Source organism: Rhincodon typus, chromosome 1, assembly GCF_021869965.1.
Source record: "Rhincodon typus isolate 14 chromosome 1, sRhiTyp1.1, whole genome shotgun sequence".
NCBI lineage: Eukaryota > Metazoa > Chordata > Chondrichthyes > Orectolobiformes > Rhincodontidae > Rhincodon > Rhincodon typus.
In genome coordinates this window covers 142,458,391-142,482,173 of record NC_063332.1, presented here as the reverse complement: position 1 = coordinate 142,482,173, position 23,783 = coordinate 142,458,391, and the positions used below count along the sequence as shown (strand labels likewise).

Here is a 23,783-nt window from a genome sequence, read left to right as displayed (position 1 = left end):
ATGTTGTGAGTAGCTGGCTTGCTAGCACTGATCTCTGAGGTACCCCACGAGTCACTCCCTGCCATTCGGAAAAAGACCAATTTATTCCTGCTCCTTATTTCCTGTCTGTCAACCAATTCTCTATCCATCTGAGTACTGAGCCTCTAGTTCCATGGACTTTAATTCTATATGCTTATCTCTCATGAGGGACTTTATTCGCAAGCTTTCTGAAAGTGCAAATAAACCACATTCACTGTTTCCCTCTCATCGACTACATGAGTCTCTTCCTTGAAGAATTCCTGTAAGTTTGTTCAGCATGACTTCCCTTTTGTATATCCATACTGACTCTGTCAAATTCTGCCTGTTTTCCATGTGCTCAGCTGTTAGATCTTTTAAAATGGACTCTACCAGTTTCCTACTACTGGCATCAGATTATCTGATCTATAATTCCCAGTTTTCTCTCTGCCTTTCTTTTCAAATAATTAACAATTGTAGTGGTACAGGTATAGGTATTATAGTGATACCATGACCACAGTTTAGTTTATTTGTCTCCCAATAAAAATATATTTGTGTGTTTTGTAGCTTGCGCGGGTCAGAATAAAAAAGAAAGGAAATACTGAACATTTTTTCTTAAACTTGTACAAACTTTTCACTTCTAAATTATGAGAACTTCGCTGGGGCTACAATCTCCAGATGACCCAGATTCAGAACTGAATGACAGTTGGATTGTGGCCCGTCTTGCCACATTTTTCTTGACTGCCTTGTGGTCACTAATTTCACTCTGCCTGCACATTCTTTAGCTCCACCTCCAAAAATGTGCTGTCTGTGAAACTTCCAGCCGTACGTAGACACCAGTGTGTTACCTGTAACTCAAGCTCCAAAATCCAGAGTTAGAGTTGCTTTAGCTGATAACATTTCCAATACTTGGTTGTCCAGGACAGGAGAATCATCCTGGAGTCCCACGTGTCATGAAACCGAGATATATGGCTGTGTCTCCATCTATTAGATAAACTAAGCTTAACAGAAATAACTGAGGACATGCTTTTAAAAAAATGTATTTCATTTATTAATTTAATAAAGCAATATTAAATTACAGATTCCGAGCTTCAAGGTTGACAGATCTCTTTAGCTGCAATTCTCACCAACCAATCATCAGCTGCTGTCCTCTGGTTATTGTGCACCATTTATTTAAAGCAGCAATGTAACTTTAAACACGCAATTTCGATAATCAATTTTTAAAGTCTAGGGTAGCCTTGCTGCTAACCACTAATAATTCTATCTTGATTTATGGTCAATGCTAACGTCCAACGACCAGCATTGCTAGTGTTGAAATCAAAATATGTGCAGTATGCTAACCCATTCCTTCATAGAACATTAAATCATTGAGATTCCTTGTTTTGATCTTGATTGTTATTCGAGTTCTCTGGAAGCTAAATAGAAATTTTAATATATAGAAGGCTGTCTCACTCCTTGTCAGGAGTAATTTTAATTTTCTTCCTTAGGGAACGATTCCAAAGTGGAAGGTCTGGTGAATTTTGAAAAGTTACGAATGATTGCAAAAGAAATCCGTCATGTTGGCCGTATGGCTTCTGTTAATATGGATCCTGCTGTTATGTTCAGGACAAGGTTAGTATTATCTGTTCACAGGATACTTAAATCTATAGTGATGTAATCTGAGTCAATTAAAATTATTTATCACGGAGAACAAAATAACTTAGCAGGTTTGGTTATGGACAAAAATGTGTTTTTTTTGTTCTTAAAAGAACAAGCACTGTTTGGTTTGTTTCTATTCAGAACACTCAGCAATAGTGAAAACTACTTCTGAGTGTTTCTGAGAAAACATGATGACTTGCTTTTTTTTGAAGTAACCTACTTCATGCTACAGTACTAAGAATTGCATAATCTAGTGTACACAGGCATATTATTTTATCATTATTGCTTTAATTATTTTAGTGCTGTGTATCTTTGGCAGTTTATCTGTTGTATACAATGTTTCACAATAGTGATTTTTTTGCAATGTTTCTTTTTCCTTCTGTTGCGCAATGGTTTTCATGTGGTGTAGAAGACTTATATTTGATAGTATTGAGCAATAATTAAATTGATGGATTAAATGGTTCCTATTTGTTACTATAAGTGAAGTTGTGTACGTTCCTGCATTTCATGCTTGTACTGTTTTGGTTTTAAAAAATCTGAAACCCTTAAGTTCATATACTAACCAAAAAAAAAGGCTGTATCATCTTGAGTAACCAAAACCTACATGTAGAATATCTGCATTCATATTTCCAGTAAGGTTCCTCATGGATACTTCTTTCAACATAACGTGATAAAATATTTGCATATGAATCATAAAGGAATTCTATCTAAGACCATAAGACATAAGAGCAGAATTAGGCCATTCAGCCAATTGAGTCTGCTCTATCATTCAATCATGGTTGATATGTTTCTCAACCCTATTCTCCTGCCTTCTCTCCATAATCCTCGATCCCCTTACCAATCAAGAACCTATCTATCTCTGATTTACATACACTCAATGACTTGGCCCCCACAGCCCTCAGTAGCAATGTGTTCCACAGATTAACCACCCTCTGAGATGAAGAGGAATTTGTTCAGCCAGTTCTAAAGGAGTTGTCTCTTCACTTTGAGGCTGTGCCCTCGGATCCTAGTATCTCCTAGGAAACATCTTCTTCCAGGTTCACCCTATCCAGGCCTCTCACTATTCTCTAAGTTTCAATCAGCTCCCCCCATATCCTCTAAACTCATCGAGTACCGACCCAGAGTCCTCGACTGCTCCTCATAAAGCAAGCCCTTCATCTCCAGGATCATTCTTGTAAATGACCTCTGGACCCCTCCAATGCCAGCACATCCTGCATTAGATACAGGGCCCAAAACTGCTCACAGTATCCCAAATGTGGTCTGACCAGACCCTAATACAGCCTCAGTGATGTATCCCTGTTCTTGTATTCTAGCCCTCTTGAAATGAATGCTAAGGGGTTTGCATTTGCCTTCCTCACTGCCAATTGAACCTGCATGTTAACCCTAAGAGAATCCTGAACTAGGACTCCCAAGTTCCTTTGTGCTTCAGATTTCCTAAGTCTTTCCTCATTTAGAAAATAGTCTACACCTCTACTCTACATACCAAAGTGCATAACCTCACATTTCCCCATATTGTATTCCATCTGCCACTTCTTTGCCCACTCTCCTAGCCTGTTCAAGTCTTTCTACAGCCACCCTGCTTCCTCAACACTATCTGTCCTTCCATCTATCTTTGTGTCATTTGCAAACGTAGCAACAATGCCCTCAGTTCCTTCGTTCAGATTGTTAATGTATATCATGAATAGTTTTCATTCCAAACTGACCCCTGCAGGACTCCACTAGTTGCATCCTGAAAAAGACACCTTTTATTGTCAGGCATGACGTCCCGTTGACAAAGTCATGCAGACTCAGCCCTGTTTACCATGTACTTCCAAATACTCGGCAATCTCATCCTTAATAATGGACTCTAAAATTTTACAAATAATCGAGGTCAGGCTAACCAGCCTGTAGTATCCTGTCTTCTGCCTGCACCCCTTCTTAAACAGAGATCTTACATTAGTCATTTTCCAGTCCTATGGGACCCTCCTAAATCCAGTGATTCCTGAAAGATTGCCACTAAGGCATCCACAATCTCCCCGGCTATCTCCTTTAGAATTGTGGGTGTAGTCTATCTGCTCTGGATAGCTTCAGACCTTTCAGCTTCCCCGGCAGCTTCTCTTTAGTGGTAGCCACAATATTCACCTCTGCCTCCTGACTGATGAAGTTCTGCTGTGGTGCTGGTGTCTTGCACTTTAACAATTGATTCAACATACATATTCAGTTTCTCCACCATTTCTTTGTTCCTCATTACTACTTCTCCAGCCTCATTTTCCAGTGTCCGCTCTTGCCTCTTTGTTACTTTTTATATATCTGTAAAAACACTTGCAATCTTCATTTATATTACTAGCTAGTTTTCATTTTCTCCCCCATTATTATTGTAATGGTGCCTTTCTTACATTACCTTTCCTACCTCCAGATTTATTGTCTTTTCCACATTCTGACTACTGCTAGGAGGACTGTACACAGCTTCCATTAGGGGCTTTTCTTCCTTGCAATTCTTCAACTCTAACCACACAGACTCTGCACATTCCTTGCTATATCACTTCTATTGATTTAAATTAATTTCTTACTAATAAGGCAACCTTGCCCCCTCTGCCTGCCTACCTTTCCATTCAATAGGACATGTATTATTATATACTTATTACCCAGGTCTGATCTCTGCAGCCATGTCTCTGTGATACCTACAACATCATACCTGTCAATTTCGATCTGTGCTACATTTACCTTGTTTTGTATACTGCTTGCATTTAAGTACAACACCCACAGTCCTGCATTGATTGGCCCCCTTCTCATAGTTGTCCCCTTATCTACAATGCCTGAAGTTAATTTCCTGAGCCTTTCCATTCTCTGTCCTGTTACTTGTTTTGGAAACTTTAATAAACCTCTGCTGAGCATGCCCCTCCTTCCATAACTTTCCATGCAAATGAACCCATCCAACCCCACACTTTAGTTTAAGCCCAATCCACAGCCTTAGTTATACAATTCACCAGGTCAGGTAGATCCCGTCCGATCAGACAACCCCTTCCCTCCCAGTACTGGTGCCTCTGTCCCATGACTTCAAACCTGTTACACCCACACTAATCTTTGAGCCATGTGTTTATCTCTTTAATCTTGTTGACTTTGCGCTAATTTGCTCATGGCTCAGTTAGTAATCCAGAGATTATTACTTTTTCAGTTCTGCTTTTCAATATAGCCCTTAACTGCTCACGTTCTCTCAATAGAACATCTTTCCTCCTTCCACCTATCGTTGGTGCTTATGTGGTCCATGACAACTAGATCCCCTCCCGCTCCAAGTTCCTGTGCAGCCCAAATGAGATATCCTGAAACCAGGCACCAGGCAGGCAACAGGGACTCAATCCTGGCCAAAGAGAACAGTGCCTATTCCCCTGACTATACTATCCCCAACTTTGATTATATCTCTCTTTTCTGTCCCCTCTTGAATAGCTCCCTGCATTATGGCGCTATAGTCAGTTTGCCCCCTCTCCTGACAGCCCAACTCTCATCCACACAGGAAGCAAGAATCTCAAACCTGTTAGACAAGCTCAAGGGCTGAGGCTCCTTCAGCATTATCTCCCTGAACCCTCTACCTACCTCACTCATAGTCACACCCTCCTGACCACTGACCAAATTCAAGGAAGTTAGTGTAAGTGGTGTGATTGCCTCTTGAAACACAGAGTTCAAGTAACTCTTGCCCCTCCCTCATATATCACAATGCATGAAGCTCAGACTCCAGCTCATCAATTCTGAGCTGGATTTCCTCAAGGTACAGATGTGGTCGTTGTGAACCACAATAGGGTCCACCAGCACCCTCATCGATCAGATACAACACATCGCCTGGTCCGGCATCTCTATTTTAATTACTTAGTTCTTCATTTGATTATTAAACACTTTTAGTTTGTAGCCTGTAAATATTTGCCTTATTTACCTTCAATCTGAAAGTAACTTATAATAGATAGAAAAATTAGTAGTTATCACCAACCATTGAACTTATGGTTCACTTGTGATGTCACTCTCATCCTGTACTTCTACTCCTGGGCTTCAATTTATCCTGTTTTAATAAAAAAATTACAAACTATTAGTCAAAAAACGCAAGCAGAAGGCACCTGTTCACCTCTGCACCAGATTCCCACGTTGCCTCCAAATTCCCCAAACTATATAGTCACGTGGGCTGTTATGATCACTCCTTCCTGACTATGCAAAGCTTACTGAAGGAAGCTAATGTAGAATGTTTTAGAAAAAGTAAAATGCACCTCCTGGTTTAAGATGAGCAATCGGGCAGTTGTTTGTGTTTCTTCGGAATTGTCCTTTTCATTGCAGTGGCATAATCACACAGCTGTTATAAACCAGACAGTTTAATTTTGGGGTTGTCAGTGATCCTTGTATATTTAGATACTATTGATGTGGAATTTCCTATTAATAGATGATATTTTAAATGCATTTAGTCCAAAATCAAATTAAAATGAGATTGATTAATTATGCTGTATTGTAACAAATATATGTATATTACTTGCTACACAAATCTGACTATACAAATTGAACAAATATTGACATCAAATTTAGGAAATGACTTCCGACCAGCAAAAATGAATATAGGCAGTTTCTCTAATGGGCAGTTTTAGTCTGGAATAGCAACTTAAAAATTTAATCCCTCGGTGGAATTAATTGAAGCTACACTCTGCATTACTGCAAAGGTACATTACTTATAAAGAATTACAGTATATGTAATACAGCAATAAGCCATCAATAAATAATATGTTGAGATAATGTCTGGTATGTCTCTGTGAGGATCAGTCCAGGTTTTGTGATGGTTCTATCCATTCTGATTATGAGATGTTCTTTTCCTATTAATGTACAATTATCCCTATCATGATTGGAATATCTTCTGCATTTGTCTTTATAGAGAACAACGACAGAACATAATCTCAAACTAGCCTTCAATTTTACAGTATTAACATATTAAAAGCTTTATGAAGTTACTTTCTACAGTGGTGGAAGTTACTGTGACTGGATTGAAGAATATTTGTATATAATCCTCTGTTTATAGTCAGTTTGCGTTGTGATGACTGTGTTATGTCCCATGCCTTCTGTTACTGCATGTCTGAAATCTGGTCTTTTCTGTCAGAGCTTGTGATCTTTCTCTGTCTTTCTTCCTAAATCCACGCTTCAATATTCATGGCTCTCAATTACAGGAAGAAGAAATGGAGAAGTCTGGGGTAAGTGGTGTTTAGTAGGCACCAAGGACATTTTTTTGCCATTTTTCATTTTCCATCTCTCTCTGCTCCCTTTTATGCTTTGACATTTTTCAATTTAACCCTTTTGTGCTCTGGCATCATGTTGGATGATCTTTATCTACTCACATAAATCTGTTCTAACATCGCTTAGGCTGCTAAGAGACTTTAGAAATGGTAGCCCCAGTCCCTTAAAATTACATAATGATGGTTTGAAATCACATATAATTTTTTTTTAATACAGAGACACAATAACTGTTTGAAATAAATATTTTAAATATAGAAATGAGGATTAAATTGGAAGTCATAATTTTATCGACAGTTATATATTACACTTGCAGCTCAGATGTCAAGGAATAATTTTTGAAGTCTCACCATTTAGTAACTTGGATAAAGCTTCAAATGGGCCTTTTTGATCTTGAGTAGAAGGAAGTGTTCTTTGGGATCAGAGCAGAGTGTACTGTCCTATTCATCATCAAATGGTAAAGAGTAATATTGAGACTACTTTGTTTTTAGTATTGCTGTTTAACATCAGTCCTGCATGAGCTTTGACTCCTGCTCCAACTCTTTTACTGAAGTAGTAGCTTCTTCTAAACTAGTGGGCAGACATGCATATAATGGCATAAAGTTTGTTTTCAATTTGGAGCAGAATAGGGTTATCTGCAGGATAGCTCTTGGTTTTAATTTTCCTTTTCCTTTTCATTTCTTTTTCTGTATGACTTACTGGAATGAGGCATGTATTATTTTAAGCTTGAACAAGACTTACCCTCAATCTGACAAAGACTTTGCATGTCCCAGTCTTTGACCTTCCATGCTGAAACAGGCGGCATCTCTCTCTTTCCATTGTGGCAGGTCGCTTAGCCAGGGCAGTACAAATGCTGCTGTGCTAGATGTGGTGCAGTCAGGGGGACACAAAAAACGGGTACGGCGCAGCTCATTCCTCAATGCCAAGAAACTCTATGAAGATGCACAAATGGCTCGAAAAGTAAAACAATACCTTGCAAACCTTGATCTGGATATGGATGAAGAGAACCTCCAGGCATTATCACTACAGTGTGAACCAAGCACTAATACATGTAAGTTATAGATCTTTTTGCAAGTCATAATTTTTTTATACTCTTGGCCCAAATGTGAATTTATTTGCATTTCATTAACAAGTGGAGAAACCAGTGCTTAAAATTACATTAGTTTTTGTATTAAAATAAATATTTACTTCCAGCTGTGAGAAATAATAAATTAACATTTTGAAATAGCTTATAAAAGTAGCAGTATTCTTGAATTTCAGTATTATATTTATTTCAAAAGATATAGTTATATTTTCTTATATTTTCATGCATAATTAAGATTATGCAGAAGGTACGATTTAAAATTCTTTGTGCTGGAACTTCTGGATTTATAGCATATTTGTAGCATTCCTTCTCAGGCAGTGAATGGCTAGGAAACCAAATGACAGTTGTAAAGTTAAACTTAGATAGAGATAATTAAATACCAACATGACGGCTCCCTGAACTATTATGCTTTGGGCAATATCATACTTACCAAAAAACAGTATTATAGAATCTGAAAAAAGATTGCAGGATTACACAGGTGTAAGGAAATTCGAACGCTTTTCCCTTGGATGACTAAGAAATTTTCCAAGACATTTCCTTTTGAGGAGACTGTGGATTTGCGTTGTACCCAGGGTGAAGCAGAATTTATACGGTTTAGGAACAGAATGGGTGTGGCATATGACCATTTCTTGTTTTCCCATCCTGTCAGAATTGATTATTGATTAATAGTGCTTCAACGGCAGTACTCTGACTTGCAAGCTTCAACAATTTCAACTCTAGTCCCTTGACTGTTTCTATCATCTAATAAATCTGAGGGGTTTCCTGAAACCCAATGGAAAAACTGTACGGGTGATGGATAGAGTAATTAAGGGTTAATTGGATAAGCTTTATTGTGTAAATATGGGGAGCTGTTATTCAGTGGTGTGCTGACTATTATGGAGTGTGGTTAATGGAAATAAAGCTCTCACTAAAAGTTTAGATTTGTTCTGTGTGTTGTATACTAAAAGGTAACTACTTAAATAATGGTAGTAGAGCATGGCTGAGTCGAAATGTAAAGTTTTGGGGTATGCCATCCACCCTATTTTCTGAAAATGATCCTTATGACCAGAATGAAGTTGTAATGTGGACTTGGATTACTTCTTTAATGAAGAAGGTACAAGGTATGTCACGCACTTAAGTTAGCATACAGATGCAGGCTGAAAAGCAATTTTTTGTTCAGAATTGGAGCCTAATGATTTGAACAATGATGTAGGTTTGAATAGATTGTTAGCTTTCATGGAAAGAATTGATTTAAAAAGATGATTTATTGACTGTTTTTGAGGTGTGGTCAAATTTTTAACAATTTGGAAAGACTGAGAATAGTATCATAGAACAGTGTATAATGGAGTTCAGTAGATTATATGTAAGACTGCAGAAATTTCATTTGGAAATTTGCCATTTTATGTTAGCTTTTAAGTATTAGACTTTGCTAAAATATCAAGTACAGACATACTTCCAGTTTTGACGTGAGTTAAATTTACAGATAAATATATATTGGTTGTACAAATGTGAGAAGCACATAAAAAAAATCCTTGGGAAGCATTCCTTTCCATCAGTACTCACAACACATAGGAGAAAATAAACAAAATAAAAGAATACATGAATAAATTGGAGACATTACTGAGATGATGGTCGCAGGCAACAATGCAAAAGGAGAATTGTACTCAGTAGAAATGAGGACAGAAATGTTCGCGATAATTTTGAGAAGCAAAGAAAATTCATCATTTATACTAGAAGAATGAACACAGAAATGCTCAGGGCCTGGTTAATCTATGTTTCAGGTGTAATTCAAAGTGTCTAATGCTATGAACTGTTCCAAACGGTCTAATAAAGTACTCAAAACTAAACATGCAACTTCTAAGATTTGGAGGCAGAACATAGAGATATAGATCAAAGAACGAGATTTTGTATTGGTTGCAAGAAGTTTCACCCCCAGTGAAGAACATGTTAATGGCAGTCTTTTGGTTGGACAGTTACCAGTCAGTGGATGCATGTCTATAATGCGGAACAGGCTGGCTAAAATGCCACCTAAATTCTCTAAGTAATAATGATCAGGACAAAGTTAAGGAATTTGAGAGTTTCACCAGTTTTAGATTTGAAATTTCCATGCAATCTGTATGTATCTTTCTTCTTCCTTGACATTTAGTACCCAAAAACACAGGTGAAAAGAAAGTGGGAAAACTTTCAGATACATCTCCAGTTGCTCCAAGATCAGGAGTGCAAAACCAGAAGCAACAACAGCAAAAAGCAAATCAGGCCCTCCAGGTCCCAGCTGTATCGTTGTATCCGTCACGCAAGAAAGTGCAAGTTAAAGACCTCCCACCATTTGGTAATAACGTTTCTGAAAATAACTTGCTGCTGTGCTTTGATCTGAGTGTTTACTATTTCCCTTCTATGAAATGTGCATGAAAAATAATCATTTTGAAGAGTCAATTCAATACAATAACAAGTGTTTTGATATAGGAATTTGCCATTTCCAAAGCTTTTCTCTATAATTGTTTGTTCAACATTATTTTTCTTTCTATGGAATGAAATTAAAAGGTTACTTCAACTCTATTACTATAATTTCTGTTGTTAAGGTACACATTCTCCTCAAGCTTTGAAAAAAATCCTGTCCTTGTCTGAAGAAGCAAATTTGGATCGGAATAAAAAGCAGGCAGAAGATACTTTATCAAACACTTCATCTCAGCTGTCGTCTCCTCCCACATCTCCTCAGACTTCACCAAGGAAAGGTAGCATCTTAGAAAATATACCCCCAGGTTCCAGGATGGGCCTGGAATTTCAACCCATGCTGTGATTTAAGATTTCCAGTCTACTACTTTCCCATTTGCTCAAGGCATCACATCTCTATCCTGTGGTAGTTATTCATGTGTTCTGTGCACTTATCATTTAATGGGAGATATCTGGGGCTGGATTTTCAAGCAGGGATCATGAACCAGAGAAGGAGTTTGGTTTTGGATCTCCACCCAAAGCATTCTTTAGGCATGGGGAAGTTCAAATTTTCAGCTGATTTAAAAACCAAGAAGCTGGATTGCCGTCCAAGTAGGGACGGCAGGCAAGCTCTGAGTACTGGAGAGGCAATAAGAGACCCTCCAGGATTAAATGCAGCACATCCATCAAGGGTGGCAACTGCCAATTTGAAAATGAAGACTGCAAGGGACAAACAAAGGTGAGTTTATTTTGATGTTTTATAACGCCAGTGCTAATCTTTAAGTGTCAGTGATCGCCACTATAGCCCAGCTGCCAATATGGGTATGGAGAGGACATGCACCAAATATGAGTTGCCTACAATGCTAAATGGCAATGCAAGGAACTGTTAATTGTAGTTAACAATACTTGCCCTCCATTGACTTCACACTGTTCCTGGTGAGCCAATGCAACCATGAATTGTCCTTGCTCAAAATCACTGTGTTGGGATCTTGGTAGCACACTGGCATGAGGCTGGTGGTGCCAAATTGCGCACCCCCATGCCGTTGCCCTGGATTCTTTACTGTTTTAAATATCCAGCCAATGAATCTTTCTAGTTTTAAGTTGCCGAATACCTGACTTGCTCAAAGCAGAAAGGATCTTCTCCTAGGAACTTCCTTATGTTAAATTTATTAATATTAACTGTTGTATAAAAAATGTAAGATCCATTTCCACACTCCTTTTAATATTTACTGCAGCTGACTCCACATGTTTTTGTTCGTTGTGATAATGTGTAAATGATTCTCCATTGCCCCTACTTCCATGAAAATGGTTTAAATTACTGCAGCTTACATAAATTTTTCAATAATAATTTGCACCCCTCATTTCAAACCACAATTTGCCGGTAAAGCAAACAATTGCAATTTGAACGGAAATGGTATATTTGGACTACTTGGTAGCTCAGGTCTTCTAATGCATAATTATGCGCCCTTATGAGGGTCTCAACGTTGAAATATTTTGCCTCCATTGATTAATAACTGCTTAGGTAATAGAGCCTGGTGTTTTACAATTGTTGGACAATCTTTTAGTTCGGTTGATGGGTTCTGCATGGAAGAATTTAATAAGTTCTTGATTGGAACTGACATCTCACCGGTGACACAAAACGCATTATTAACAGAAATTAGTTTTCTTGTGGAGACTGAAGCTATTTTGACCAATGTGGAAAAGCATCCAGCACTGCTTTCAGGATGGAAAAGAAAAAGTGAGATGAATCCCTTTTTTAACCAAATTTGAAGAATTCTGATCTCTTCCAACCTGTGTCCATTCTACTAAATACTCCAAATAATCAGTAGCTTAGACAATTGTGAAATTGAGCTTGCACAGTAATGTTTACTTCATATTCTTTTTGAAAAGATTGAGTAATCCTTTGTCGCATCTTTCATTTTAAGATCAGTGTTAAAACATTGGCAGTGCACATAACAACTAGTGTGAAGACATCATTTAGCAGTATAGATTTTCACCTATGTCAAAATGTGATTGTGTCTGATGCATTGTGAATTCGCTGGTTTGAACACAACCTAGCTATTTTGTAAATGCTTGGAGTAATTGTCTTTGTACGGGTATATAATGTTATAGATGAGTTTCTGGAATTTTCTAAATGGAAGACAGAAAAATATGAGCTTTCTGCAATCTAATTATTCCCAACTAAAGTCCTGAAGAACTTACTCTGACTTAGACTGACTATCTGAAAAAGGTTGTCTGGACAAATGAGAACCTGGTTCTGTTCACAGAAGATACAGTGAGTGTCAGATTTGATTTCTAAATTGGTTTTTTCATCCTGTTTGTCAGGTGGCAGTAAGCTGAGATCTCATGGCTGCAGACAGTCGGACCTATCAGGCTCTTCATCTTCTCTTGGAAGTGAAAACAGTAACAAGAATAACAATGTACAACGGATCTATGGGATAGGTGGGGTTGTTCTGTAAAGAAAACTGTAACAGACTTACTGGGGAGGGGGTTTGTTGTGGAGGGGTGGTCAGCAGCCTGAGGGTAAAAGTATAATATGAGGACCAACTGTCATTTTAAAACCAGTATTCTAATTAGCCAAGATCCTTATAATGACAACATGACATTGACAAGCAACTTGCTTGTTTTAAAATTGCAGTATGTAGTTTGGACACATGTAATTGAGGAACAAAGTGGTGTGCCAGAGCAACAAAAGGAAATTAAAACTCATATTATGTTGAACAATGATAGATTATTACATCAAAACAGACTATTTTCAGAAGCTGGGTGCATTGACAGTTAGAGAGGAAAATGGTCACATTAAAAGATAAGAGACTTTGCAGTATTTTTAAAATTTTTTGGGTTTTTTTATCCTTCTACAATTAGGATAGAATTGCTTCATATTTATTTGTAATTGTTGTTTTTACCAATCCATCTGGAATATAAACACAAGCTTGTAGGAAGACCTGAGCTACAACCAGCAACAGGAGGAGAATTAAATTATAACCAGCTTAAATAAATCAAAATATATGTTTTAAAAGCCCACATGATTAAGTGGCACTTAAAAATAAAGTTGAAAAGTTAAACGTCTAGCGTCAGGTATTAAAAAATAAAACTTCTCAAACTACTGCATTTTTTTAAAACGGGCAATATTTCCAACTTGACAGTAATTGATTTTGGTAATAACATAATCACCGGTCCATATGTGCAAATTATTAAGTAATAGTGAGGGCTGCATGAAATGCTTTGGAATAAATGCAGGGAGTAATCTCATTAAGAACTAAATCTCATGTTGGTCTTGATTTAATGTAGCCTGCTGAGCAGGAAACCTGGTTCAATTAAGCAAAGGAGGTCTGCTTAAGTTTCCCAGCGGTAGCAAAACTAGCTCCCCCCCACCTCCCCACTATCCGCCAATTTAAGTAGATGGGCAGAAAGAGCCAAGGTATTGGGCATTTACCTACAACACATAGCAGTGGTTCACAAAGACACCTCACAACCACCTTCTCAAGGGCGACTAGGGGTGGACAACAAATGCCCATGTCCCATGAGTGAATTTAAAAAGAGGCATTATCTAGACACTGGCAATGGATTGTCAATTAGACTAATTATTAAGCCAGCTGACATCCATTATCTATGAGCCAAACACAATTTAGTGATCGTTCAGGGTTTAAAAAGGAGCCTGTTGGATTTGCCTGTGGTATCTGGAGTGGGTCCCTTTTGCTAAAGCACTCTGGGGCCAATTAAGGGAGCCAGTATTTTTCAAGGAGCACAGGCACTGAAAGCACTTCCCTTCACTTCACTTACCACCAGCCCACTACACCCTCCATCCTGCCCTCATTTGACTCTGGAGTCCAATGATGATTCTGGGCTTCTAATGCGCATAGTGCCACCAAAAGCGACAGATTTTCCTAACGCTGGTGCCAATAACAATCTGCTAGTCTCTGATTGGTAGCTGTCAGAAGTCAGGACCTCCAGAGCCAAGGATCTCAATTGTGAGGTAGGCCTGACAGTGGCCACCTAAGTGTCTTAAGATCGCTTGATTCAGTCCCTAAGGAACCAATGGGCATTCTCTACTTGTTTTTCAGCCAGAGGGTGGGAAGCCCATTTGCGCAGCAAAATCCCAGCTACTGAGTGACACATTTCATAAATATTATTTGTGTGAAAGACTTTTGATATTCAGCCCCCTCAAGGCAGTGCAGTGCTTCATGAAATCTTTATTATGGTTAAGGTGCAAACAAGAAATAATGGGCTTGTTCTGCCTGTGCCAGAATAGACTTTCTCTCTGCAGGTGTTCAAGCATATTCCTTTGCAAAGCTCTAATTGAATCTGCCTATCACACTCTCAGGCAGGTTTATTTTAAATTTTATTTATATATACATATATGTGTATGTGTGTGTATTTATATATATATATATATATATATATATATACATATATATGAATGATGGGCTCTTTGACTCAGCTGAACGTTTTTCTGTCCTGTCACTAAATCACCCATTGTATTTTTTCATCTATTAACCACCACCAGTAAACACCCATGTTTTCCAATTGATTAATTTACGTGCAAAGCCTGTTAAGGACAGACAGGTATTTTACAAAGAGCAATGCTGATGTGCTACGTCTGTTTAATTATTATTTTATCTTGTAGCTCTTAGCTTCTGAAACACTCCCTGTTATTTAATATGTTAGGTGCTCAGTAGTTTCCACATTTGTTATGATATTTAATTGGCATTTTCTGATTTAAATTTTGTACCAATTTGAGAAACCCAGTATTCTCTAATGCAATTAATGTCAATGCTGTAGCACCAAAGTTTATTTTTAAACCAGTTTCTCAATACTCAGGATACATAAGATTGGCAAATATTTGATTAAAAACTCATGCTGCAGAGCAGAGCTTTATACTGAAGTCTTTACTAAATTAACCTTTTGTAACTAACTAGATGTTTATCAATCTGAACATCGTTGTTTTCCCTTTGTCATTCTGTTGAGATCCTTTATTCTGAAGGCTTCCTCTGCTATGTTGAATCAGTTTGAATGTTGAATTTATACTGGTCCAACCTTAATTAGTACAATGAATACAAACCAATAAATTAATCCCAATTAAATTCAGACTTTTTTTCCCCCTGCTAAGCTCTTCTATGCTTAGAACTATGACTAGGTAATTCATTTTTTTTTATTTTCCAGGTTTTGCTTTAGCACCAAGTGCCACAGCAGACAATTTTTCAGATTCTGGTCACAGTGAAATTTCATCACGCTCCAGCATTGTCAGCAATTCCTCCTTTGACTCCGTATCTGCCAGCCTTCATGATGACCGTCGACAGCGACATTCTGTCAGTGTTATAGATTCAAATTTAGGCTTGGGCATCGAAAGAAGACTGGAAAAGCGATCAGCAGTTGACCCAGATCAGTACTGTATAAGGTTGGAGCAAGTTTTTTTTTTCACTTACCTATGCTTTGATGTATTGCATTTACAGATAACTTGTTGGTTTAGTGCTTGCTGCGTTTGAGTCTAAGCTTGCTGCTAATTCTGTGTCATTTAGTTTCTGAGTAGGTCATTAGAACAGAATAAGTGATTTGCTATAGGTGAAACAATGCAATTTGTGCTGCCATGTGGCATTTAGGCCCAACATGCAAGAAACACTGCCTTTGTACGTAGTGGAACTTTATTTAATTTCAGTCTGGTTTGCTTGTATTTATATTTAACATCATAAAATTTGCCAAAGAACTTCACAAAAGTGTAATAAAGCAAATTTTGAGCCAAGCAGTAAAAGACATGTTTTAAAGAATGCCTAAAGAGGAGTAGAAAGGTATAGAAATTTAAGGAGAGAATTCCAGAGCTTAGGGCCATGACAACTAGTGCCATGACCATCAATTGTGGAGCAATTAAAATTGAGGATGCTCGAGGCCAAAATTGAGGAATATAAAAATAGGGTTGGAGGAAAAGACAGACAGAGAAGGACAAGGCCATTTGGGATTTCAAAACAAGGATGAAAATTTTAAAAGCAAGACCTTTTTTAAAACACCAGGAACCCATGTGGACTAACAAGCATGAGTGATGGAGAACAGGACTTGGTACAAATTGGGATATTTGCAGCAGACTTTTAGATTACTTCAAGTTTACAGAGGGGTAGGATGTGCAGTGTCAGCTAGGAATGCTAGAGGTTTTGAACAAAAGTATGGATGAAGTACTGAGGTATGAAATGAATCTGACGATGTTAGGAAGGTAGACACAGGTGGCCTTAGTGACGGCATAGATGTGTGGTCAGAAGTGCAGTCAGGATCAAATATAATACCAGAATTGTGAATAGTCCGGTTTACCAGGTAGTTGCTAGGGAGAGGGATGCAAGTTAATGACTAATGAATGGATATTGTGGCAGCGATCGAACAAATTCCTTCAGGCTTTCCAATATTTAGTTGGAGGACATTTCTCCAGATTTGGTACTGGATGTCAGAAAGCATTTTGATTATTTACAGAAGCAGTGGAGGAGTCAAGAGGTGTTGGTAAGGGAGAGCTGGGTATTGTCAGCTTGCATGTAAAACTGATGCCCAGTTCTTGCATGTTGTTTGAAGGGTAGCATGCAGCCAAGAAATAGAAGAGGGCCGAAATTGATCCTTGGAGGAAATTAGAGGCAACTGCTAGAGTGTGAAAAGAAGGCATTTCAGTTGATTCTCTGGCTGTTTAATAAAAATCAAATCAGACAAGTGTGATCACACCAGTTCACAGAGTTGTTGGAGGAAACATCCCTAAAAGGACAAAATTATATCACCAATTTTGGTGTCATCTGCAAACTTACTAACCATGCCTCCTATCTTCTCATCCAAATCATGTATATAAATGACAAGCAAAGGTGGACTAGTACCATTCCCTCTGGAACGCTGCTGCTCACAGGCCTCCAGTTTGAAAAACAATCTTCCACCACTACCCGCTGTCTCCTACAAAATTGGGATAGTCATAGTGTTAGCGTTTAGGGGGTGCAGATTTCTTGAAATGAATCTAGGGGAGTTTTTTGTATCAATACGTAGAAGGCCCAACCAGGGACAGTGCAGTGCTGGATCTGGTTCTGGGGAAGGAGGCTGGGCAAGTGTTCAATGTAGCAATGTGGGGACATTATTTGTACAGGATGATGAGAGGCATAGATAGAGTGGATAGCTAGAGACTTTTTCCCATGGCGAAATGACTGTTACAAGGGGGCATAATTGAAGGTGATTGGAGGAAGGTATAGGGGTTCTTTACACAGAGAGTGATGGGTGTGTGGAATGCGTTGCCGGCAGTGGTAGTGGAGTCAAATACGTTAGGGACATTTAAGCGACTCTTGGATAGGCCCATGGATGATAGTAAAATGTAGGGTATGCAGGGTAGTGTGATCTTAGAGTAGGGTAATAGGTTGGCACAACATTGTGGGCTGAAGGGCCTATACTGTGCTGTACTGTTCGATGTTCTATGTTCTATCCACATTACACCCTTCCACAAACTCTGTACTCTTGTCATCAACTCCGTCGTCTTCCCTTGTCATTATCTTGTGCTGAACCAGACAGTTCACAGCATTCCCTCTAATTTTACAAGATCCTTGCAGAACCAGAAAACAATGCTGTGATCCATGTCACCATGCCGATCGCCTAAAATCCTTTGTATAATATGTAGAGGTTTTGTCCACCTCATCACCCCCTTCTCTCCCTTGCTTGACCCATGTGCCAGTGAGACCCTAATCCATGCTGATTTCTATCCAGGTTTGGTTATTTTAATGATCTCCAGGCTGACCTCCTATCCTCATAATGCATAAAGTCCAGCTCATCATGAACCCTGGTGTTTGTGCTTGATCGTGCATTAAGAACTATTTATGTAGCAACTCCTATCTTCATTAACCTACAATGACTTTCAGATTCCAACATTTTAAATGAACATTTTCATCCTTGGTCACCGTAACTGCCTCAAACTGCCTCCCATCTCCATCGGTGGCACAGTGGTTAGCACTGCAGCCTCACAGCACCAGGGACTTGGGTTCGATTCCAGCCTCGGGCGACTGTCTGTGTGGAGTTTGCACATTCTCCCCGTGTCTGCGTGGGTTTCCTCCGGGTGCTCCGGTTTCCTCCCACAGTCCAAAGATGTGCAGGTTAGGCAGATTGGCCATGCTAAATTGCCCGTAGTGTTCAGGGAGGTAGAAGGTGTATATTAGGTGGGTCATAGGGGGATGGATCTGGGTGGGATGCTCTGAGGTTCGGTGTGGACTTGTTGGGCCGAAGGGCCTGTTTCCACACTGTAAGGATTCTAATTTCCTGCTTCCAGAATCTTTTGCAATGTCTCCTTTCTCAGTGCTTCTATTAACAGTACTATTCCACATGTTTCATGTGTTTAACCCCATGTTCTGGAATTTATCCTAATGCGTTCAGTCTGTCCTGTATTAACAGCTTTCATGAAATCCAATGTTTTGACCAAACTTTGTGGTGACTTCTTACATCTCCTCCTTCAGCTCAAAGTTAAACCCTGTTTTCTGGATCATTAGAACAAACCTCTATTAATTATCCAGTAACATAACGAATCTGTGGCATTCCTTCCTATAGGTTTATCCTGAAGTAGGTGCCACCTCCCAACCTTACAGTGTGCCAGAATGTAGTTATCTGAACTTCTAGCTACAGTTTCTGCCTGACCACTTTTAAAACGTAACAGTGGGAAGATGATTTTGCCATTACATGATCATTTCAAATAGCAAGGGCCTCCACTTAAGAACCATACCTCATAAAAGTTTCATTTCAGGCACCCGAAATTAAAAATACATTTTAATGTGAAACAATTGCATCTGGAACTGTGCTTAGCTTTATGGTTATTTAGTTTATTTGTTTATTATATTAAATCATTTGTAAAATTTGCATATTTGGGTCTTCCAGCTTGAACAACAATGATTATTTGTTTCCCAAATCTCACATCATGAAAGATGGCTGGGTGATTTAGTAAATTAATCCTTAGCTTTTTGACTTTGGTACTCAAGTTATGCTCAACTCTTGTGTCTGATGAGCCCATTTCTGCAGATTTAGTACAGGAAACTTCAATGTAGCCATTTAAATACACAGTAGAAGATTTAACTTGGCAGTCTCACTGGTATTGAGAGTTGTTGAGGTGTGAATGAAAGAAAGAAAATACAATTGAGGTTACTTTCTGACCTTAGTGTGATACTTGATTTAAAGTTAAGGGAGCTTGTTTTGTATCTGACCATTCTCCGGCATTGATTTAACAGATCTTTAACACTTGAACAAATGCTTGGAAGTCTCATTTTACATTATTTTCTCAGTAGGGCTGCATTGCATTCCCTCGTTAACTGATCTAGATCAACAGTGTAGTTATCAGTGTCCCAAGCCTGTGCAATATACGCTCTTAAATAAAAACAAGTACACCAGCAGTGTGGGTTAACATTCATTTTCTGCATGCCACTTCCAGTTTTCCTGTGCACCTTGCAGCCACTTGATACCTTCCACAGATGGGTCACATTAGATTTGGAACTTTTGAAGCACTTTATTAAAAAAATTTTTTATCTTTTTCATGAGATTGATTTTACAACCCTATTGCACGCATTGAAGGATAGAACTGGAGATAAAAGGCTAAGTATTGTGGATGTTGGAGAACTCGACTAGAAGAAAATTGCTGGTGAAACTCTGCATATCTGGCAACATCTTTCGAAGCAGAAATGAAGTTGACATTCATAACTAAAAAAACTCTACTTTGCAACTGAAGGGGCATGAAAAATGATAGTTTTCAAGCTTTTGACAAGATACATTTGGTGGCACCATGCTATTCCCTGCAAATACGCATTAATGGATGAGGCTGTAAATGAGGGCAGGAGAAATGGAGAACAGTGGCCAGGGGAAGGTGGAGGGGATATGCAACTGTGTGTGGGGGAGATGAGGAACAATGGAGGGATTCGGAGGAAACTGGAAACAACAGAGGGGGCAGTGATGATGGGAAATAGCTGGGGTGTGGGGAGTAAGAGAAATCAAAGCCCCCAGTCCCATCTATTCTCCACCTTTGCCCTAGCCCCAATCCCAGCTCCATCCATTCTCCACCACATGCACGTTTCAGAGTGAGCACACATGCATAGTTCACCCACAGTTGCAGTGTCGGCAAATACTGATGTTAACAAAGTGGGGGTGCAAGGAGGAGTAACTGAAACAGATGGTGAGGGTGCCCAAACCAAAAGGCAAAGGGAATACAAATGGAGGAGAGATATAGATGAAAGATACGTGTTTGATATCTGTTATAGCAAGAAATAGGTCAGTTCTTCAGAACAAAGCCATGCAAACAAGGCTTTCAGGGTGTTGTTGCGTATTTAAGTGGAGCATGATATTCATGGTCTGAAGTTGTGGGTTTCGGTTTTGGGTTCTGAAGTCCAAGTGCCAAGTGGAAAAATGAGGTGCTGTACCTCCACTTTGCATTTGGCTTCACTGGAACATTGCCACAGACAAGCATAGAAATGTTATTATAAGAGCAAGATGGTGTCTTGAAATGGAAAGTGACTAGAAGATTGGACTCATTCTTAAGTTTAGAGTGAAGCTGTTACACAAACTGGTTATCAGTCTGCATTTGATGTGACCAACATGGAGGATATTGTTTTGTGAGCAATGAATACATTGGACCAGACTGAAAGGCTGCTTCACCTGGAAGATGTGTTTGGGGTCTTCAGCAGTGAGAAGGAAAAGAAAAAAGGGCAAATATGTCACCTAGAGATAGTAAGAACTACAGATGCTGGAGTCAGTGATAACACAGTGTAGAGCTGGAGGAACACAGCAGGCCACGCAGCATCAGAGGAGCAGGAAAGCTGACATTTCGGATTGGGACCCTTCTTCAGAAATGGGGGACGAGAAGGGAGCTCTGAAATAAAGAGAGAGAGGAGAGTTGGGGCTGGGGAAGGTAGGTGGGATGGTGATAGGTGAGTGCAGGTAGGCAGTGGTGGGGATTGGTCAGTGAGGTGGGAGGAGCGGATAGGTGGGTGAGAAGATGGACAGGTTGTGTCAGATCAAGGAGGTGGGGATGAGAGGGAGGGTTGATGAGAAAGGGATGAGGCCGGGGGTGGGGAGATTTTGAAACTAGTAAAGTCCACATTGAGACCATTGGTTCCCAAGGCGGAATATGAGGTGCCATTTCCTCTGGCAGTTCATTCCACATGCAAACCACCCTCCGTGTGAAAAAGTTGCTCCTCTTGTCCCTTTTAAATCATTCTTTCATGTTAAAAATATGCCCTCTAGTTTTGCGCATGTTCAATGCATGCCTCAATGTTCAAAGATTTAAGTATGTAAAGACCACATCTACCCAGTATTTTAAAAAAACGGTAAACGGTTCGAAATGAACATTCTGGTTCTTCTGGACCTCCACTTGGAAATGTAAAAGACAAATTAGATCAGAAAGTGTCACTTGCAAGATTTCACTGCGTTTCTTTCTGAGCACTTCACTGTCTGATTCATTTCCTGTATGTCTGCCCTCATGCTTTCCCACCTTTCCAGCAAAACGATAGGGTACCCCTTGACTCTTCGCTCCACCAATCTTTGCATTTCAAGAATCATGCTCTATCAATCATGCAACCTTCAGCAGGGTATCACAATCAAAGACATCTTCCCCTTCCCTTCTTTTGTTACGCCTCATTCACTCATCTGTTACTTCTCACAGCTCTTCACTCCACCAATTCACCAATTGCAAAAGGCGGACGCTGCCACTTCTGGTGGCGAGACTGAGAGCGCCACCTCCGTCAAGGATGCTGCTGTCTCCATCGACATCAAGGACGCCCCTACTGCTGCCGTTCCCACTGCCAATATCAAGGACGACGTTACTTCCGCCGATGTCGCCCCACCGCAGTCACCTCAACCAATGTCGACTTCGACCCTAACTCCACCCCCACAGCGACCAGCTCTGCAGCCAGCCCCAGCCCCAGCCCCAGCCCCAAGCCCTGCTGGGTCTTCACCATCCCCCAAGACCTCCCCTTCAATGAGGACGAACGGTCAGTCCTCAGTAAAGGACTCACCTTCATCCCCCTCTGCCCACACATCAATGAATACCGACATCCAAGAGTGAATGAACAGTTTTTCTGCTGCCTCTGCCTCCACGCCTATTTCTTTAACCGCGAGTCTAACCCATCCTCTGGAGACCCCTTCCCCCACCTCCAACACACCCCATCCTCCTGGAAACCACCCCAAGGCCTCCTATCCTCCCTTGATCTCCTCATTTCCAACTGCCATCGCAACATTGATTGTCTCAACCTCTCCACCCTTCTCATTCACTCCAACCTCTGCCCCACAGAACGTGCAGCCCTCCGCTCCCTCTGCTCCAACCCTAACCTCACTCATCAAACCCGTGGATAAAGAAGGCGCAGTTGTGGTATGGCGCACTGACCTTTACATCACGGAGGCCAGGCATCAACTCTCTGACACCTCGTCCTACCGCCCCCTGATTATGACCCCACCCCTGACCACAAAACATCATCTCCCAGACCATCCACAACCTCATCACTTGAGGTGACCTCCCACCCACAGCCTCCAACCTCATCGTTCCCCCAACCCCACACCACCCGTTTCCATCTCCTTCCCAAAATCCACAAACCCGACTGCCCCGGCCGACCCATTGTCTCTGCCTGCTCCTGCCCCACTGAACTTATCTCCACTTACCTTGACTCTGTTTTCTACCCCCTGGTCCAGGAACTGCTCCTGTACATGTACAGAAGAAAATACTGTGGCTGAAACTAAAAATGCTGGCCTGACAGATTATCTCAAACAGAAGTATGAAGCCTGTTTCTTTCCACAGATGCTGCCTGACCAGCAGAATATTTCCAGTTTCTTCTTGTATAGACTGGCACACAACGTGAATTGGCTTCCAAGATATTTATGAATTGATCCAACCTTATTTCTCATTAACTTTGACATCTAATTCCCTTCATTTCTGTCTCTTCTTTCCCACCACCAGTGGTTTGACTGCATGTGTGGTAGCTAAATTTGCAGAAGATACCAGGAGATGTAGAACACTAAGTTGAAGTTGTCAAGAGGTGATGGAGTTTGCAAAAAGATATAGATAGGTTAAGTGAGTGGTCAAGAAATTGGCAGAATGGTATGATGTGGAAAAATGTGAACTTCTCCACTTTGTGTGGAAGAATAGGAAAACAGTATTTAAATAGAGATTGCAGAACTTGGTACAGAGAAATCTGGGTATCTCATTATACGATTCGTAAAATGTTGTTATACAGATACAATGTGGTAAATAATGAAGAAGATAGCCTTAGACTACAAGAGAATATAGACGGGCTGGGCGGATGGGTTGATCAGTGACAAACGGAATTCAATCTGGATAAATGTGAGGTGATGCACTTGGCCAGGACAAACAAGGCAAGGGACTACATGATGAATCGTAGGAAAGCAACAAAGATTAGAGGGACAACAAGGTGCAGGGCTGGATGAACACAGCAGGCCAAGCAGCATC

The 23,783-nt window shown here is 39.9% G+C and overlaps 1 protein-coding gene across 1 annotated transcript in view; it reads left to right on the top strand.

Moving 5' to 3' along the window:
* LOC125480966 (rap guanine nucleotide exchange factor 2-like) overlaps positions 1-23,783 on the top strand; it is a 105,018-nt gene that overhangs the window by 39,364 nt on the left and 41,871 nt on the right. Inside the window, exons 6-12 of the mRNA XM_048608389.1 lie at positions 1,482-1,605; positions 6,801-6,824; positions 7,692-7,915; positions 10,074-10,256; positions 10,507-10,659; positions 12,683-12,799; positions 15,521-15,755. Of these exons, the coding sequence (XP_048464346.1) occupies positions 1,482-1,605; positions 6,801-6,824; positions 7,692-7,915; positions 10,074-10,256; positions 10,507-10,659; positions 12,683-12,799; positions 15,521-15,755 (1,060 nt within the window). The remainder of the gene's footprint in view (positions 1-1,481; positions 1,606-6,800; positions 6,825-7,691; positions 7,916-10,073; positions 10,257-10,506; positions 10,660-12,682; positions 12,800-15,520; positions 15,756-23,783) is intronic.